Source organism: Pristiophorus japonicus, chromosome 1 (assembly GCF_044704955.1).
Source record: "Pristiophorus japonicus isolate sPriJap1 chromosome 1, sPriJap1.hap1, whole genome shotgun sequence".
NCBI lineage: Eukaryota > Metazoa > Chordata > Chondrichthyes > Pristiophoridae > Pristiophorus > Pristiophorus japonicus.
This window is the reverse complement of record NC_091977.1, coordinates 515,749,040-515,769,374: the sequence shown is the minus strand read 5'-3', so window position 1 is coordinate 515,769,374 and position 20,335 is coordinate 515,749,040. Positions and strand designations below refer to the sequence as shown.

The 20,335-nt window shown below is 45.0% G+C and overlaps 1 protein-coding gene across 2 annotated transcripts in view; it reads right to left on the bottom strand.

Moving 5' to 3' along the window:
• The window catches only part of LOC139277476 (microtubule cross-linking factor 1), a 354,944-nt gene that overhangs the window by 314,644 nt on the left and 19,965 nt on the right, over window positions 1-20,335 (bottom strand). For both annotated transcript variants that reach the window (XM_070895978.1, XM_070895987.1), the window contains exons 2-3: window positions 17,857-18,081; window positions 15,096-15,254 (exon numbers count right to left, since the gene is read on the bottom strand). In XM_070895978.1, the coding sequence (XP_070752079.1) occupies window positions 15,096-15,254; window positions 17,857-18,081 (384 nt within the window). The remainder of the gene's footprint in view (window positions 1-15,095; window positions 15,255-17,856; window positions 18,082-20,335) is intronic.

Below are 20,335 nucleotides of genomic sequence, written 5' to 3'. Positions count from 1 at the left end.
CACAGGTAGCTGAGACACTGTCGGCGAACATGAGGGAGGGAATGTTGGAGGTAGTTGAGACACTGTCAGGGCACATGAGGGAGGGAATGTCGGAGTTAGCTGCTGCAATAAGGGAACATGCCCAGACCCCGTGCTCATTGACAGAATCAACTGCTAGTCCCACTCCAATCCCCAAACCAGCCTCTAAAGAGGCCCAAGCCGGGCTTCCACATAACCACCTGCACCCACCCATCAAGAAGTGCGCATTACCAGAGATGTTTGAAAGAATAAGTTTGGTACCAACCCGAGAAACGCTGCTGGGCAGGGGTGGAGTCAACAAGACCAAACGCAGCGGGCGGTCTTAGAATAAGGTGGAGGAGAGATGGAGAGATGGGTGCAGCCTTTCTTTGCTGATGTTGTTATTATTGTTTTTACTGTTGTAACTGTTCTCAAATTCAAAGTTTTTTGTAAGTTATGTAAATTTACAAGTTTAAAAGTGATGTTAAAGTTTTTAAGTGATCTCAGAGTTCGTAAGTGATGTTAAAGTTTGTAAGTGATCTTAACTGAAAACTTTAAAGTTTGATACAAGAATATTTTTATTAAAGTTAAGTTAAATACAAACAAGTGTTTGTTAAACTTTTGAATAAAATATATTTTAAATTATAACTGAATCATTTCCATTACTTGTTCCATTATTAACGCAACTTTTTGAAGTAAAGACGAATTATTTCCATTATTTGTTCCATTAACACAACACAACATTATGGAACAGGTCCAAATAGTAAACATGGTCCATGTGGAATCGTTGCCGCTGAGCCTTCAGGCAGCAATGAGCTGCTGGCAAAGGACTCGAGCAATCGTTAAAGGGGCACGACGACCTGCCCTCCTCCGCCGTCGTGCTCCGGGTTCAGGTAGTTGCATGACTTCTTTGTCCTCCTCCTCCTCCTCGTCGTCATCTGCATCTTCCTACTCATCATCAGCCACTCTCACCTCAAGTGGGTCTTCTACTACCAATTGCTGCTGCCTCATGATGGCTAAGTTATGCAGCATGCAGCACACAACAGTAAACTGACCGACAATCTCAGGGGAGTATTGCAAGTAGTCTCCGGAATGGTCCAGGCAACGGAAACGCTGTTTCAAGATGCCAATGGTCCTCGCTATTATGCTACGCATCGCAATGTGCAACATGTTGTATTCGCGGTTGGCAGGGGCGTCATGAGCCAGGTGGCGAGGCCGTACCCTTTGTCTCCCATTAGTCAGCTCTGCCCTTCTAGCTGCTGCTGAAACTTGGCAGATTTAGCACTCTCGCGTCGGATGAACACATCATGGGTGCTCCCAGGGTATCTTGCATCAACTGACATGATGTGATGCATGTCGTCACACACAAGTTGCACATTAGCGGCGTGGAAGCCTTTTCTGTTCCTGTGTATCTCGGGTTCCTCCAAAGGAATGTGGGGACTATCAATGCAGTTTGGGAAGCCAGCAATCCTGGAGAAGCCCACAGCCCTTTCACGCATTGCCTGGTCATGGGAAATTTGATGTAGTCATTTCTCCAGGCATATAGTTCAGCAGTCACCTGCCGAATGCAGATATATGTTGCATGTTGAGAAATGGCGCACACATCCCCAGTTGTGGCCTGGAACGATCCAGATGCATAGAATGAAAGTGCAGCTGTAACCTTCACTTCAACTGACAAAGCAGTCCTCCTGATGCTTCTAGGTTGCATGTCTGCTTTTACTAACTCACAGATCTCGGTTACAACTTCTTTGCGGAAACACAGTCTTCTCACACAGTCTACATCACCGAGGTACAGGTTTGAACGCCTGTCTTGCTATACCCGATGTGGGTAAGGCCTCCTGCCCATCATCCTACGTGCTCTGAGGTTGAATCAATTGTCTCGTCCGCAGCACCATCGTGCAGAAGGCTTGTACGAGGTACGGCATTGTCAGTATTGCCCCCATGATTAAATTGTACCTTTGCAAGAAGCTCAAAACAGCAGGACAAGCTTCTTTGTTGTCTCTCTCCTCAAGGTCGACACCCTAGTATGGACCACACCCAGGTCTGAGGATGCACAATAGACTTGCTTAGATCGGGAAACACCCCCCGCCCTCCCGCCCTCCTCCCCACCCCCCAAGCTTCATTTGATGCTACTTGCTGCATAGTGTATGGGTTCTTATCCCTTCAGTTCGGCTTCCACACACCCACATCCTCCGGGCTTCAAGAAGCCGAGCCACAAGCCCCTGTGTCTGGGTGAGGGACCGATTCTGCCGGCTGATGCTCCGAGCCCGGTTTGGAGACGTTCGGTAGTGGCGTGGCATTTTTTTTTTAATTCAAAATTAAAGAATTGCATTAAACTTCCATTTTCTATCTTTTCAGTTGGAAAAAATTAAGCATATTTAATGTGTTCTTGACTCCCTTCAAAACTTCACATAAAAACAATGGCGGCTTTCTGCGTCGATTTTTTGATGTGCGCTGGTTTTCCTTAAGTGCCCAGAAGGTTTTTCGGGAGTGGTCACATACGCCGTCCTAGGAGAAATGCAAGTTGGCCAAACTTGTATAAATGTGAAAAACTGGCGCAGACAGTAGGTTACGCAAAAAAAAAACTAACCTAAAAAAATCGTTACTAACGGAGTTACGCTGGTGCACAATTTTTGGGTTTTGTCATTTCGGCCAAAAAAAGCGGCGCGCGCCAAATAAACGGTGCAAATCACTGGGGAAAATTGAACCCATAATAACGAGCATCTCATGAAAAAAGACAAGTATTTCCAATTTATTCCCCCAAATGCAGACATGTAGCATCCTCTGCTCAGGTTTTTATACATTGTGGAACCACTCCCAGTGATCGCCTGTGTTGCAAATTCATCTGGTTTATTGTGTGGAATGTGACAACTAGTATCACAGCACATGTGCGATTGCCCTAAAGCTGTGTTTGCAATGATGGCCACGACACTGGGAAAGGCCATTACAGGTCTTCAGTCAGAATAAAATGGCCGCCCTGAATGCACGCTCTGGCTAATTCAGCAAACTTTACACATGGACATGCACCATATGTTGGACAACTGTTGAGGAGCGCTAAATGTTAGAACATTTATTCAAATGTATATTATTAATGAAAGAATGTTGACCTTTATTCTATTTGACATGGTTTTATTGCACTCGTGATGACTAGCAGATGTTAGAGAAGCTCAGATGTAATGGATTCACAGCCGATGTGAGCTGCACCACAGTTGGATCTCGGTCACTGACAAGAATTTGAATCTCCTCCAACTCCAAGTTTAAATCAGGTCTTGAAAGCCCACATTCTAGTATGTAAAGCTAAATCTGGTCCTGATGTCAAATATTAAAACCAAGGAGCCCAACTCAAGATGGCAATAGTTCTAACTTTTGCTTGAATGCTGCATCACCGAGACGAAGCAGCCCACCATTTTGTGTTCATCCACCCCACCGAAAAGTGCCTAAATTAGACAACCATAACTCCATCAGAAATTGTACATCTCACCCAATAAACCACCAGTGGGTACTATTTGATAAACCAACAGTGGGTACTATTTATCTAAAAAAAAAATTGTTGCTATCACTCACTCTCCATTCTGTCAGGAAAATCCACAGGAGATATCATCCACCCAACAGTGTGAGTACAAGGAGGAGCATTTCTCCTCTGTGCACATTTATTAACAGCAGGGGGTCACACCAGCTAACAGGGTAAAGTTCAGGTATTCCTGGGGGGAGGGAACTGAAATGAAAAGCATTGCAAGGAACTGTTCTGATTGACGTCTCACCCCCAACCTGGATCCGTAACCCAGAGGAAAGCGAATCCCCCATACCAAAGAATAACCTGAGCTCACTCTGTCTCTCCTGCCTGCCGGCACATTAGTGCAAGAAAATTAATGTTCCATTTAGTTTTCTTATCTTACTTCACATTCATTCAGTTGATTCCTGCACAGTGCTAAGCTGAAAAGCAACGTGACCCAACAGCTCAGAAGTAATGTTGTAAGCATCGAATCCCCAAGGATTTATTGGCCATTGTCTGGACATTGCATTTTAATATTTTTCTCACCGCAGAAAAAGCTGGAAGCTGTTTATGGGAGGGACCCGGGTGCTGCTCCATGTTGGACAGAGAATGATGGGCAGGGGATCTGGGAAGACAATGGCCAAGATAAGGCAATTCATTGCAGGTGATGAGCAGATGGCGAGTCCGTTGTTAAGCAACTTGTCAAGAACTTGTCAAAGGCAGATCAAGTGAACTGATCAGTGATCGAGCCATTAACTGGATGAGATACCAGAACAACAGAAAGCCATTAAGCCCAGACCAGTCGGAAGCAAAAACCCATCACTGGACTCAAAACAGGAAGCCCCGAAAACAAGGAAACTTTAGTGGGCCAAAAGAAGACACACCCACAGGAAGCCTCGAAACAATCTTTATTCAGCCTGAAAGGGCGGACATTATTGGGATATAAAAGAGACCGTGTGGCCACACATCGCTCTCTTGCTCTCGTTCACCTCGGCTCTACAAGGACCAAGCCCTCTGTATGGGATGGAGCGATGAAACCAGAAGAGACATGTTTTCATCAGGAGAAGCAGCGAGTAAACCAACGAATCAGTGAGCATCATTTCTGCACTCACATCCTTTAAGATCACGGCCACGGTGTGAGGGGGTATCGTGGGTTCTCCCAACGTATATTTTAGGGGGTTTCAGGAGAGGTTTTAGATGTGGGTACTTCGCGATAGGGGCCTGTTTAGATGGGTCAGACTGTGTATTGTACTGCATTTGTTTGTTTTAAACACCAGAGTGTGTGTGGTTTTACTGGGTGCAGGTGTGTGTTTTAACTTTAATAAAAGCATTGCCGGTACTCGGACCAAGGTACCCGTCCCTGACTCATTCATCTGTTCAGTACAGTAATCATTCCCAGCGTTAGAACTATTGTAAATTGGGGGTGCTTCGAAAACATCTAAGGGAAACCACTTACAATTATTTGTGATTAATTTCTCTGTTTATCTACGATATCAACATTGTGTGCTCTAGTCCTGCAGCAGCTTCTTCACCCTCCATTTCACAGTCATCTTTAGAGTGCCTAAAGATTACATTCTTGGGTCTTATTTATATGTTGCCCATTGGAGTCACTAACCACATGATCAATTCCCCACACTACCTGTACCTTTACAACACCACCCTCGACCCCACGACAAAATCAGTGTTGTTGAGATTTTCTCTCCAAAATCAAGTTCTGAACTATCTCCCGAAGACTGAAGCCATCTGGCTCCATCAAAACTCCATTCCTCAACTCCCACCACCACTGAAATCTTTATCCTTGCTTTTGTCACTTCCAGCCTTGAATACCTCTTGCCAGCCTCCCAGTTTCCATCCTACACAACCTCTAACCCATTCAGAACTCTGCACCCTGTCCCGCACTAAGTGCCTCTCACCGTCGCTCCTGTCCTTACCAACTGGCTCCCTATCACCTCAGGGCATCAAACCCAAAATCCTTGTCCTTGCTTACAAGTTCCTCCATGGCCTCAGGGCGCCCTACCTCTGAAATCGCCCCTTTTTCTTTGGTCCTCTGACTCTAGTGCCGTAAACCTTTCGCTGCATTGGATCCACTCTCTGAAACTGACTCCCTGCACAACTTTACTTTACTGCTTTCCTCCCCTTTAAAACCTCTTTAAAAATCTATCTTTTCAGGGGGGCTTTCAATCATCCCTTGCAGCTGTTCCATCTGTTTCTCCTCTGAGAAGTATCTTGGGACATTTTCTCAAAATCTGTCAGGGGTCCTATTCTGAATCTCTATTCACAAAGATATCAATGGTAAGTACAGATAAAGAAGGTCTTCATCCCATCTTTCGGTAGAAATCTACAGCCCTTCCCACCATAACATCGAACTGCTTTTTGAATGATTCCAGATTTTTTGACTCCACTGCCCTATCCAGGAGACCATTCCATGTATTAATCACTCTTGCAAAGAATTGCTTCCTGACTTAAATCATGAACATGCCTTTTACTTGTTTGCCCCAGTGTTCAATTGTGTCACAATTGTGGTTTAACTTGAAATACTGTCACGATCAACTCTTTCTTTTCCACGTAGTTTTGCATTTGGCTGGTTATCGATGCAAGACTAATGTGTCCGTATTTACCCGAGTTTATTTTGTTGCCTTTTTTGAAACTATGTACCAACTGAGTCTGTTTCCAATTCAGTGGGACCATTCACTTCCTCGATGGATTATCAGTACTTTGCAGGTTCCATCCTCAGTCTCATTTAGCACCATTGGATATATACTGTCCGTCCTGGGGATGAATCTGTTCTGAGCCCTTTAATCCTGCCTCGATTCTCTATGCACGTGATGTCAAACTCATTAAAGTTTAATTATAGAAACTCTGGCATGAAACTATTTTCTGCTCCAAAGAATACTTCCAGGAAATGATCATTTAATAGGTTAAATGCTTTTAGTTTGACCTTGTTTGAATCCTAAACCTCTTCGATTATCCTGTTGTTTTAACATTGCAATCCAGTAACTCTAGCCACGTGTGTACAGGACTGGGTTTGGCTGGGATACTCGTCATGGTCAATTTGCCTGCATAAGCTCATTTTGAAGAACGGTCCTTATGGCAAGTTAGGAAAGGAACCTTTACCCCAGAAAGAGGGAAAGGAAGGGAAAGGTCAAATCCAGCACTGATCGAAACAAAAAGGGAATTTTCCCATTTCAATATAATTGAAACTAATAATGGTCTTCCTTTTTAAAATAATGCAATAATACTATCATGTATCATCACTTTGGACATATAAGAATTTAAGGCCACGACATGTGAGCACACTGTCAAGACATCTGATTAAAAGTCATTAATTTAAAGTCACAGATATTATTGCATTGTGGAGAAATCTGATCTTAAAATCATAAATGTTACCAGATTTTGCAGAAATCTGATGTTAAACATAAGAACATAAGAACATAAGAATTAGGAACAGGAGTAGGCTATCTAGCCCCTCGAGCCTGCTCCGCCATTCAAAAAGATCATGGCTGATCTGGCTGTGGACTCAGCTCCACTTACCCGCCCGCTCCCCATAACCCTTAATTCCCTTATTGGTTAAAAATCTATGTGTCTGTGACTTGAATACATTCAATGAGCTAGCCTCAACTGCTTCCTTGGGCAGAGAATTCCACAGATACACAACCCTCTGGGAGAAGAAATTCCTTCTCAACTTGGTTTTAAATTGGCTCCCCCGTATTTTGAGGCTGTGCCCCCTAGTTCTAGTCTCCCCAATCAGTGGAAACAACCTCTCTGTCTCTATCTTGTCTATCCCTTTCATTATTTTAAATGTTTCTATAAGATCACCCCTCGTCCTTCTGATCTCCAACGAGTAAAGACCCAGTCTACTCAATCTATCATCATAAGGTAACCCCCTCATCTCCGGAATCAGCCTAGTGAATCGTCTCTGTACCCCCTCCAAAAATAGTATATCCTTCCTTAAGTAAGGTGACTCAAAACTGCACGCAGTACTCCAGGTGCGGCCTCACCAATACTCTGTACAGTTGCAGCAGGACCTCCCTGCTTTTGTACTCCATCCCTCTCACAATGAAGGCCAACATTCCATTCGCCTTCCTGCTGCACCTCTCATACTCTATTTCCCACCTCCTAATTAGACCCTTTGTCCTCCTCTGCTAAATTCTAAATTTCTCCCGGTCCTCAGCTTTGCTGCTTTTTCTGGCCAATTTATATGCCTCTTCCTTGGATTTAACACTATCCCTAATTTCCCTTATTAGCCATGGTTGAGCTACATTCCCCGTTTTATTTTTACTCCAGACAGGGATGTACAATTGTTGAAGTTCATCCATGTGATCTATAAATGTCTGACATTACCTATCCATTGTCAACCCTTTAAGTATCATTTGCCAGTCTATCCTAGCTAATTCACGTCTCATACTATCGAAGTTACCTTTCCTTAAGTTCAGGACCCTAGTCTCTGAATTAACACTGTCACTCTCCACCTTAATAAAGAATTCTACCATATTATGGTCACTCTTCCCCAGAGGGCCTCACACAACAAGATTGCTAATTAATCCTCTCTCATAGAAACATAGAAAATAGGTGCAGGAGTAGGCCATTCGGTCCTTTGAGCCTGTACACCATTCAATAAGATCATGGCTGATCATTCACTCAGTACCCCGTCCTGCTTTTTCTCCATACCCCTTGATCCCTTTAGCCGTAAGGGCCATATCTAACTCCCTTTTGAATATATCCAATGAATTGGCATCAATCACCCAGTCTAAGATGGCCAGCCCTCCAGTTGGTTCCTCGACATATTGGTCTTGAAAACCATCCCTAATACACTCCAGGAAATTCTCCTCCAACGCATTGCTACTGTTTGCTGGTCTGTACACAACTCCCAGTCGCGTTGCCTGCCCTTTGGTATTCCGCAGCTCTACCCATACACCTGTACAGATTCCGCATCATCCAAGCTAATGTCCTTCCTTACTATTGCGTTAATTTCCTCTTTAACCAGCAACACTACCCCCCTCCTTATCGCTCAAAATCTGTCTATCTCCGCCTTATATATGTTCAATGACCCAACCTCCACAGCTCTCTGGGAGAGAGAATTCTACAGATTTACAACCCTCTGAGAGAAGAAATTTCTCCTCATCTCAGTTTTAAATGGACGGCCCCTTATTTTGAGACTATGTCCCCTAGTTTTAGTTTCCCCTATGAGTGGAAATATCCTCTCTGCATCCACCTTGTCGAGCCCTCTCATAAGTTTCAATAAGAATTTTAAAGTCAGAGGTTTCATTACACTGTGGAGGAATCCAATCGAAAGTGTGATATCTATGCCACCTGGCGAACCATTCAGAGTAGCATTGGTGGATGCCAGAAGTAACTTACTCAATCTCCCTCCCAGCAATGGTACTGCACAGCTCAAGGATATCACGGGAGAGAACAATGGGTGAAGAAAATGAAGGGCAAATATCCTGTTATATCAATCACAAATAACAATAGCTACAACTTTAAACAAACATGATTGCAATGGGTCGAATGTGAATGATTTAGACTTGAATGTTGGGGGTATGATTAAGAAGTTTGCAGATGATACAAAAATTGGCGTGTGGTTGGTAATGAAGAACAAAGCTGTAGACTGCAGGAGGATATCAATGGACTGGTCAGGTGGGCAGAACAGTGGCAAATGGAATTCAATCCAAAGAAGTGTGAGGTCATACATTTGGGGATGTCGAACAAGGCACAATAAATGGTAGGGCACTGAGAAGTGTAGAGGAACAGAGGGAACTTAGAGTGCATGTTCACAGATCCCTGAAGGTAGCAGGACAGGTAGATAAGGTGGTTAAGAAGGCATTCGAGATACTTGCCTTTATTAGCCAAGGCATAGAATATAAGAGTAGAGAGGTTATGCTTGAACTGTATAAAACATTAGTTAGGCCTCAGCTGGAGTACTGCGTGCAGTTCTGGTCACCACATTACAGGAAAGATGTGATTGCACTAGAGCGGGTACAGAGGAGATTTACGAGGATGTTGCCAGGACTGGAGAACTTTAGCTATGAGGAAAGATTGGATAGGCTGGGGTTGTTTCCTTTGAAACAGAGGAGGCTGAGGGGACACTTTATTGAGGTGTATAGAATTATGAAGGACTTAAAGATAGAGTGGATAGGAACAACCTATTTCCCTTAGCAGATGGGTCAATAGATTTAAAAACCAGAGGGCATAGATTTAAAGTAATTGGTTGAAGGTTTAGAGGGGAGTTGAGGAGAAACTGGACGGACACGTGGCAGATGAAATTCAATGGAGAAAAGTGTGAGATGATATATCTTGGTAGGAAGAATGAGCAGAGCCAATACAAGCTAAATGGTACAATTTTAAAGGTGGTGCAAGAACAGAGAGACCTGGGGATGTTTGGACACAAATCTTTGAAGGTTGTCAGGACAGGTTAACAATGCAGTTAATAAAGCACATGGGACCCTGGGCTTTATGAATAGAGTACAAAAGCCAGGACGTTATGCTAAACCTATATAAAGCACTAGTTCGGCCGCAGCTGGTGAATTGTATCCAATTCTGTGCACCACACTTTAGGAAGGATGTGAAGGCTTTGGAGAGGGTAGAGAAGAGATTTACGGGAATAGTCCGGGGATGAGGGAGCTACGTGGATAAACTGGAGAAGCTGGGGACGTTCTCTTCGCAGCAGGGAAGGCTAAGAGGAGATTTGACAGAGGAGTTTAAAATCATGAAGGATTTCGATGGAGTAAATAAAGAGAAACTGTTTCAAATGGCTGAAGGGTTGATAACCAGAGGGCCCAGATTTTAGGCGATTGGCAAAAGAACCCGCGGCGACATGAGGAAAAACTTTTTATGCAACAAGTGGTTCGGATTTGGAATGTACTGCCTGATGGGATGCTGGCTACAGATACAATAGTAATCTGCCAAAAGGGAATTAGATAAATACTTGAAGGATAAAATATTGCAGGGCTATGAGGGAAAGAGCGGGTGTGTGGGACTAACTGGATTTCTCTTCGAAAGAGCCAATGCAAAATTAATAGGCTAAATGGCCTCCTTCTGTGCTGTACTATTCTATGAGTCTATGATTCTATAATAGTCCATAGTATTTTTTTTGATATAAAGCATTTCAAGAATCTAGGCTTGAAACACAGCAGCATTGGAGAGTCTAATAGTCCAGTGGGGCACCTTAAAATCTAGCTGCAATGAAGTCGTGTGAAAAATTAACACTGAACTTCTCTTTATCAGCACATTTCTGACAGTATTGTGTTGTAAAAAGATACAGCTAAACAACTCAGCAGTCTTATTTTATGTCCTGGCATTAAAAAACAGTGCTGAACAAAATAGCAGTTACACACCACACTTGGCCAATACAATAGGCTGATTTACAAAAAACGTATCTCGACACTCCAAGTGCAGAGCTGAAATGTGCCCTATCAGACACATCACAGGTTCAAAGATAAACATAAGAACATAAGAAGTAGCAACAGGAGTGGGCCATACGGCCCCTTGAGCCTGCTCCGCCATTCAATAAGATCATGGCTGATCTAATCATGGACTCAGCTCCACTTCCCCGCCCGCTCCCCATAACCCCTTATCCCCTTATCATTTAAGAAACTGTCTATTTCTGTCTTAAATGTATTAATGGCCCAGCTTCCACAGCTCTCTGAGGCAGCGAATTCCACAAATTTACAACCCTCTGAGAGAAGAAATTCCTCCTTATCTCTGTTTTAAATGGGTGGCCCCTTACTCTAAGGTCACGTCCTCTAGTTCTAGTCTCCCCCATCAGTGGAAACATCCTTTCTGCATCCACCTTGTCAAGCCCCCTCATAATCTTATACATTTCGATAAGATCACCTCTCAGTCTTCTGAATTCCAATGAGCAGAGGCCCAATCTACTCAAACTTTCCTCATAAGTCAACCCCCTCATCCCCGGAATCAACCTAGTGAACCTTCTCTGAACTGCCTCCAAAGCAAGCATATCCTTTGGTAAATATGGAAACCAAAACTACACGCAGTATTCCAGGTGTGGCCTCACCAATACCTTGTATAGCTGTAGCAAGACTTCCCTGCTTTTATACTCCATCCCCTTTGCAATAAAGGCCAAGATACCATTGGCCTTTCTGATCACCTGCTGTACCCCTTTTGTGCTTCATGCACAAGTACCCCCAGGTCCCGCTGTACTGCAGCACTTTGCAATCTTTCTCCATTAAATAATAACTTGCTCTTTGATTTTTTTTCTGCCAAAATGCATGACCTCATACTTTCCAACATTATACTCCATCTGCCAAATTTTTGCCCACTCACTTAGCCTGTTTATGTCCTTTTGCAGATTTTTTGTGTCCTCCTTACACATTGCTTTTCCTCCCATCTTTGTAAAGTCAGCAAACTTGGCTACGTTAACACTCAGTCATTAATGTAGATTGTAAATAGTTGGGGTCCCAGCACTGATCCCTGCGGCACCCCACTAGTTACTGGTTGCCAACCAGAGAATGAACCATTTATCCTGATCTGGAAAAAGAAGTCATAGCAGCAGGAATGCACTCCAATCTGATATTTTACAATAAAACCACCAGTGGATTTTGGTTACCTGAATGACAGAATACTTAGAATAAAGTCTGAATATGCAGGAAATTTCAGTGCAGGAACAAACAATGTCAGCAGAAATGAACTGACACGAACAGCAGTGTCCGATTAAAAGCAAGAGGTGCATTAGTATGTTACTAGAGGTTGGGTACGAAGCAACGAGCATTAACATCCAGAGCTAGCCAGTTTTGGGCTGCACAGAGGCAAGCAATTGCTGATACACTGTTGGAACCAGCAGGCAATGGGATACAGTTCATGTCCAGGATAGTGGCTGGGGTTAGAAGAATAATCATCATATGTAACTAGTAGAGTAGACAAGGAAGAACCAGTGGATGTGGTGTATTTGGACTTTCAAAAGGCATTTGATAAGGTCCCACACAAGAGATTAGTGTGCAAAATTAAAGCACATGGTATTGGGGGTAATGTATTGAGGTGGATAGAGAACTGGTTGGCAGACAGGAAGCAAAGAGTAGAAATAAACGGGTCCTTTTCAGAATGGCAGGCAGTGACTAGTGGGGTACCGCAAGGTTCAGTGCTGGGGCCCCAGCTATTTACAATATACATTAATGATCTGGACGAAGGAATTGAGTGTAATATCTCCAACTCTGCAGATGACACTAAGCTGGATGGCAGTGTGAGCTGTGAGGAGGATGCTAAGAGGCTGCAGGATGATTTGGACAGGTTAGGTGAGTGGGCAAATGCATGGCAGATGCAGTATAATGTAGATAAATGTGAGGTTATCCACTTTGGTGGCAAAAACAGGGAGGCAGATTATTATTTCAAAGGTGGCAGATTAGGAAAAGGGGAGATGCAACGAGACCTGGGTGTCATAGTACATCAGTCATTGAAAGTTAGGATGCAGGTACAGCAGGCGGTGAAGAAGGCAAATGGCATGTTGGCCTTCATAGCGAGAGGATTTGAGTATAGGAGCAGGGAGATCTTACTGCAGTTGTCCAGGGTCTTGGTGAGGCCACACCTTGAATATTGTGTTCAATTTTGGTCTCCTAATCTGAGGAAGGACCTTCTTGCTATTGAGGGAGTGCAGCGAAGGAGTGCAGACTGATTCCCGGGATGGCAGGACTGACATATGAAGAAAGACTGGATCGACTAGGCTTATATTCACTGGAATTTAGAAGAATGAAAGGGGATCTCATCGATACATATAAAATTCTGATGGGATTGGACAGGTTAGATGCAGGAAGAATGTTCCCGATGTTGGGGAAGTCCAGAACCAGGAGACATAGTCTAAGGATAAGGGGTAAGCCATTTAGGACTGAGATGAGGAGAAACTTCTTCACTCAGAGAGTTGTTAACCTGTGGAATTCTCTACCGCAGAGAATTGTTGATGCCAGTTCACTGGATATATTCAAGAGGGAGTTAGATATGGCCCTTACGGCGAAAGGGATCAAGGTATGGAGAGAAAGCAGGAAAGGGGTACTGAGGTGACTGATCAGCCATGACCTTATTGAATGGTGGTGCAGGCTCGAAGGGCCGAATGGCCTACTCCTGCACCTATTTTCTATGTTTCTATGATGGCATCAGTTTAAGATTTATCCTGTGGCACCGAGAATAATGTATTTGCTTCATTGGTTCTTTGCTTAATACTTCATAGCAACACATTGCTATTAAGAACTAGTTAGTTTATTAGCAGCGGTTTAACAATCACACTGCACATTACCAGTTCATCCACCAGGCTCACAACCACCTGCCTCATCATGGATTCCCCTAAACCTAACTGGCCGGAGTTTTATTGAGTCTTGTGAACATCACGTGATAGGCTCACAACTCAACAGCTTTCCAACTATTTTAAGTAAAACATTTAAATCAAGTGCTCCCTTTTGACAAGGGCACTAGAACCCACAAATTTCCAAATAAAACTTTAAATGGAAATTTAAATCCAATTGCCGGGGGCGATGATGCACTCCAGTCCCTCTGGTGCCCATCTCTCGTGGAAGGCCATGAACGTACAGGTGGAAAAGCAATGTCAGAAGTGGGATTCGAACCCATGTTCCTAGAAAGGGACCAGAATACACCAACCTTTGGTAAGGTAAGAGTTACAGTCCTTGTGTCTGGCGCGTTAGACCACTCGGCCATCCTAACAATGGACTCAACAGCTTGACAACTATTTTGGTTGATCTGCAGATCAAATGCCCCCTTATTAAAGGGGCACTAAAAACCGACAATTAAACAAAAGAAACTTTGGACAGTAATCGGATCAATTAAAATTTGGGTGCCGTGGCTGATGATGCACTCCAGTCCCTCCAGCGCCCACCTCTCGTGGAAGGGCACAAGTGTACCGGTGGACACCGCATGCTCTCAACAGCTCTACAACTCTTTTGTTGCAAAACAAAAACAATTAAATCAAGTGCCCCCTGATTAAAAGGGGGGGACACTCCAAACAGTTTTCAAGTGCCCTTTTTTTGTTTTTTTGGGTTTTGTGTGGGTTTTTTGGGGAACTAAAACCACGAATTATACAAGTGCCCCCTGGCTAAAATGGGAGGAGGACACTAAAACCCGTCAATAAAACAAATTAAACTTTAAAACATATAAAATCAAATTAAAATTTGGTTGCCGAGGGTAATGATGCACTCCAGTCCCTCCAGCACCCACCTCTCGCGGAAGGGCACGAGCATACCAATGGACACCGCGTGCTCTCAACAGTTCTACAAACCTGTGAGCATACTCACAAGTGCATACATCACACCGGGTACATGGTTCCACTGGTATGAAATGTAAACAGCAGCCATGTGGCACCGCGCTCCTGACTCAGGGTGGGGTGGGGATGCTCCACACGTAGCTGATTACTACAGACTATCGCCCCCCACGACACTAGGAAAGATCCGCAACACAAAAGGAAAGTCACAACGGAGAAAGGCTTGTGCGTGCAACGTTGCGTCACCGTCAAGTGTTTTTGACTCCGTCCTATAGCGTATACCTGCTGGGTTTCCAAACACCGATGGCCAAGACACGCAGGGTGGCTTCTACATGCGGCAGCACTGTCCAACATGAGGAGCGTCTGAGATGCTCAGGACCCTCCGCTTACCTCTTTGATCCTGTCCAGCTCATTCTGCAGTGTTTGCTTTGAGATTTCGACTTCAATTAGCCTCTGTCGAAGGGACTCGTTCTCGTCTTCTACATTTACACGCTTTTCCTCGACGCTCTCCAGTTCGTGGTGCAGGCGCACGGACACGTCTTTGGCAACCTGGGAACAAGAGCAAAACAACAAAGTCAGCGCAATTCAAATTGCTGGCATGCCCTGGAATGGCATCCTTCACAATAATTCCTCAAGGCTCTCTATAGTGCATTGCATAATGTGATACTGCAGCATACAGATTGGGCTTCGGTTCATGTTGTGTTCTCAGCTCATTGGCAACGGTAGAGGGTGCTACAGGTAGGCTTGGTGTCCCTTGGCTGAAAGGGTCATAATGAGCCCCATATGTGTGTCTCTGTGTGAGTGTGTCTGTAAATGTGTGTGTCCGTGTATGTGTGTCTGTGTCTGTTTGTGTGTGTCTGTGTATGTGTGTGTCTGTGTGTGTGTGTGTCTGTGTGTGTGTGTGTGTCTGTGCCTGTGTGTCTGTGCCTGTGTGTGTGTCTGTGTGTGTGTGTCTGTTTGTGTGTGTCTGTGTGTGTCTGTGTCTGTCTGTTTGTGTGTGTATGTGTGTGTATGTGTGTGTGTGTGTGTCTGTCTGTGTATGTGTGACTGTGAGTGTGGCTGTGTATGTGTGTGAGTGTGTCTGTGTGTGTGTGTGTATGTGTGTCTGTGTGTGTGTGTGTCTGTGTGTGTGTGTCTGTATGTGTGTGTCTGTGTCTGTGTCTATGTGAGTGTATCTATGTGTGTGTGTGTGTGTCTGGGTCTGTGTGTGTGTGTCTGAGTGTGAGTGTGTGTGTGTGTATGTCTGTGAGTGTGTGTGTGTGTGTCTGTGTGTATCTGTGTATGTGTGTGTGTGTCTGTGTGTCTGTGTGTGTGTATGTCTGTGAGTGTGTGTGTGTGTGTGTGTGTGTGTGTATCTGTGTGTGTGTATGTGCATGTGTGTGTGTATGTGTGTGTGTGTCTGTTTCTGTGAGTGTGTGTATATGCTCAGGATAGGAATGGGTGACTGTGATGCCTTTCACAGTTGACTTGTCTGCCAACAATTACTGGCCAGGCTCAGACACTAAGAATTATCGCTTGGCTGAGTGGTCTGAGGGCAAGGCTTGTAGAATACTATCACAGTGGCTTCAGGAGGCGGAAAAATTGGGAAGCAAAATATTATTGTTGTGGAAAAACAGATACTTGCTTCACAATGAGTAAATTTTTGGGCTTCCTCACAGTGCGGTTATTTGGTGAGAGAAAAAGTTCTCCAAATTGATTTTCATTTATTTTCAACCGTTGACACAATGGCCGGGATATTCTCCTTCACACTCCTGGAGCACGGCAGAATTTTTGCGCACACGTACAGACACACATGGTAAGAATTTTGAAAATTTAAATTTGAAATATAAGAACAAGTTAATGCATAAGTGAGCACAGCGCTCACGGAGGCGTGAATGACATTCATGCATAAAAAGAAAAAGTTGCAAGCGCTGAAAGGTGCAGCTTACACAAAACATTGCCGATCTTTCCTTTTAACTATGCTAGTGGACCTGTTATGAATTTCCAAAATGTTCTATTTTTATGATGTGTACAGAAGTGTACATGTGTATGAGTATGGCAATTCATATGAGTAAGAATGTGTATGAATGAGTCATCTGAATGAGTGGGTGCACATGAATGAATGAAGGTGTATGTGACTGAACATGAATGAAACTGGTTCGAGAGCGGCAGTTTGTAAATCCGAGATCGAGTAAGGGAGATTAAACGATTCTGTCAGTACACAGTTGGCTGGTGTGTAGATAGGTTTAATGCTGCTGAGCTAAGTGGCACGGATACAGACAACAGAAGCGGGACTTGTAGCTGGGTGAAGATTTTTCTCTCCCCCACCCTGCAAAAGTACATTTGTGGCATTGCTGATCCAGCATTGCACTGGTATCTCGTGGAACACTCTGCACTTATTGGCCCTGAAATTGCGGCCTCTCTGGGTGCGTACGATGTGAGCACGTGCCCGAAGAGGCTCCACAAGTTCCGGGTTTAGGCGCGCGATGCCCATGTACTGCAATCCACAATGCCAGTTCCAACGCATCCCCGGGAGAAGGGCCTTCGCGGGCAGAGATTTGGGTTATTTGCCCAACTCTTGCCCAGCGAATGTCCTTCAAACTCTTATGCCTGGTAAAAGCAGGCATAAGGCTTGCTTTTACTAGCGGAAGAGTTTTAAAAGATAGAAAAATTACATTTTATCAATAACTTTTATATCAAAAACCCTGTCCATTAAGGTAAGTTTATTTTTAACCCTATTAAAACATTTTGGAAACATTTTGAAAAAAATAAATTTTTTCCTCAAACATTTTATGTAATTATATTTAAGTATGTGAGACGTTTTATTTATTTATTGTGTTGTGTTTCTGTGTTTTTGGGGTATGTTCTCATTGATAGTAATGGGAGCTTGTACAAATGGAACTCACTCATTATTAGGTGATTGGTGGTCCGGCCCACATGATCCCAGGTTGCGCTTACGTTCCTGGGATATGTGGGCCTCTGCGCTGGGCTGCGCATCTAGGCCTCGGAGCCGGAAGTGTTCATTCCTCCGGGACCACCAGGTACTTTCGTTAAAACATTTTTGGTCGGAGGCATCTGCCCGCCCGGAATTGTTGTCCCATTTTGTTCATGGGTACTTAGAACAAGGTTATTGAATTGACCAGGCACAGTGTGCCAAAGGGATCCACCTTACCTTCAAGTCTTGCTCCAGATTTCTTATCAGCTCCCCGTCCACTTGGCCAGTCTGAGCGACTTTGAGGCTCTTCTGCTCGGCTTTCCTGAGACGGTACTGCAGAATCCGGCAGTTTTTGTTGGCACGATCCACCTCTCTGCGGAGCTCCTGCAGCTGGTATACGTCCTCCTCCAGATAGCTGTCCCGCATTTCTTCCATTTCCGATCGTAGCTCATCCAACTCATCCTGGGCAGGAAACATGCACACACCGCTAATTAGCACCGGTATAGCCACAACATTCGCTGTCGCCTTCTTCCAATGTCTCATAGAAACATAGAAAATAGGAGCAGTTGTGGGCCATTCGGCCCTTCGAGTCTGCACTGCCATTCACTATGATCATGGCTGATCCTCTATCTCAACACCATATTCCCGCTTTCTCCCCATACCCCTTGATGCTTTTTGTGTCTGGAAATCTATCTATCTCCCTCTGAAATATATTCAGTGACTTGGCCTCCACAGCCTTCTGTGGTAGAGAATTCCACAGGTTCACCACCCTCTGAGTGAAAACATTTCTCCTCATCTCGGTCCTAAATTTCCTACCCCGTATCCTGAGACTGTGACCCCCTTGTTCTAGACTTGCCAGCCAGGGGAAACATCCTCCCCGCATCCAGTCTGTCCCAACGCAGTCAGAATTTTATGCGTTTCAATGAAATCCCCTCTCATTCTTCTAAACTCTAGTGAATACAGACTTAGTCGACCCAATCTCTCCTCATTCGACATTAGCACTGAATGTAAAGTGAAAGAGCCAGGTGCAGGCTGCATGGGTGCAGTTACGATCAATGGCCTCCGTGCAGTGGGATGGCACTGGAGTGCCGGTGTGCCAATTCTCAATGTGGCGGGCGGGGGAGGGGTCGGTGGAGTGAGGGGACGGAGGCTGACTTGAGCCTCACTCTCCCCACATTTCTGATCCGAGTCATTATAAGTGGGACGGCTGCAGTGTCTTCCAGACTGGAGGAGGAAACATTGGCTGAGAGAGTCACACCTCTCGTCTCCTGGCAGCGAGCTACAAGGGGCATTGGAAGTAAATGATGCACCTGCCCTCGTGACTACCTGTCAGGCCAGCCGGACAAAGAAAATGGGAGGAGCAGGGGAAAACGTACTCAGGAACATATCCTCTTGGGAGAAAAAGGAAGTGAAAATTAAGATTTAGTTACACAAATCTCACAGTTTGCACTTGTATTATAGGGGGCTTTTTTTCTGAACAAACTCTGCATTTTATAGTTTTGGTTTTTTGTGTGAATCTTGTACTCGAAAACGGGAGAGATTTCAGAGTTGGGAGAACGAGGAAGTATTTTTTTTTTCTTTTCACACACAACATCATCAGAGGCCAGCGGCCTTTATTCTGTTAATCTGCCTTTATTCTGTCTCAACAGTTGATCATAACCTCAGAGGCACAGCCACCACTTCCATCAATGGCCCATTAGCATCTCACACATTAGTCACTCTCGTTCACAATTTGGCAGCAATTTGGGCCAAAATCGTGGACGGTTTTAAGTTTGAACATTTTGAAACTGCAGCACTTGGCATGGCAATCGAGGCTGGATTGAAAACCAGGTTTGGAAGGTGAAAGGACACTTTTTAAAATTTACTGCTTTACCTCCTGCCTGCGGATTAAGGGGAGTCATTGCCCACTCCGCTGGAAACGGGAGGCGCCTACCCTGTTTCTCGTGTTTTTACCGGCACGGTGGATGCGGTGGCCTCTTGAGCAAAATTCCGCTCTTTGGCTTTTTTTTCCCGGCGGACCGGAAGTCAGTCATAATGGGGGCGGCAGTGCGGCAGTCTGGAGGGGCGGAAGTTGGGGGCGGGTGGACTGTCCGCCGCTGTCAGTCATGACATCACAGTGCCGTCGTGTCACCACGGCTCTCCCCTTCACTTAAAGGGGAGAGCTTGCGCGATTCTTTAAGTTCAGTCCACTGGGCCACCAGGGAGGGTTTCGGCCTGGCCAGCGGCCTGGCACACAAGAGGGGGTGTCAAGCTGCCTGTTGGCGGCCCGGCCGAACCCAGGGACATAATTGTCGGCCCGACATGGCAGTCGGATGACAAAAAAAAAACATGGTGGCAGCGGCAGTAGGTCCTCCCCTTTACGGGGAGCCGCACCGCCATTTTAGGAGGACTACACCCTCGCTGCACCGGCAGAAAAAAGCAGCTTTTGGCATCGCGAGGCGGGAGCAAGATTTTTTCGGCGGAATTTCGCCATCGGGGCTGGGCGGGGGGGGACATTGGCGGTGCGCGCTCTGCTGATGCACTTAGGATGGAGTGACAGGAGCGGAGCGGATCACCGCTGGGATATCGCAGGAGCGGAATTTCCAAAATGGCGGCCATTACACCAAAAATCAGCGGCCGTTGCACTCCGCAGCGTGGCTGCCGATTTTCAGCGGTAACAGGCCTTAAGGGAAGGGGCAATTTAGGCCCCAAAACTACTTTGAAAAGAAGTGTTAAT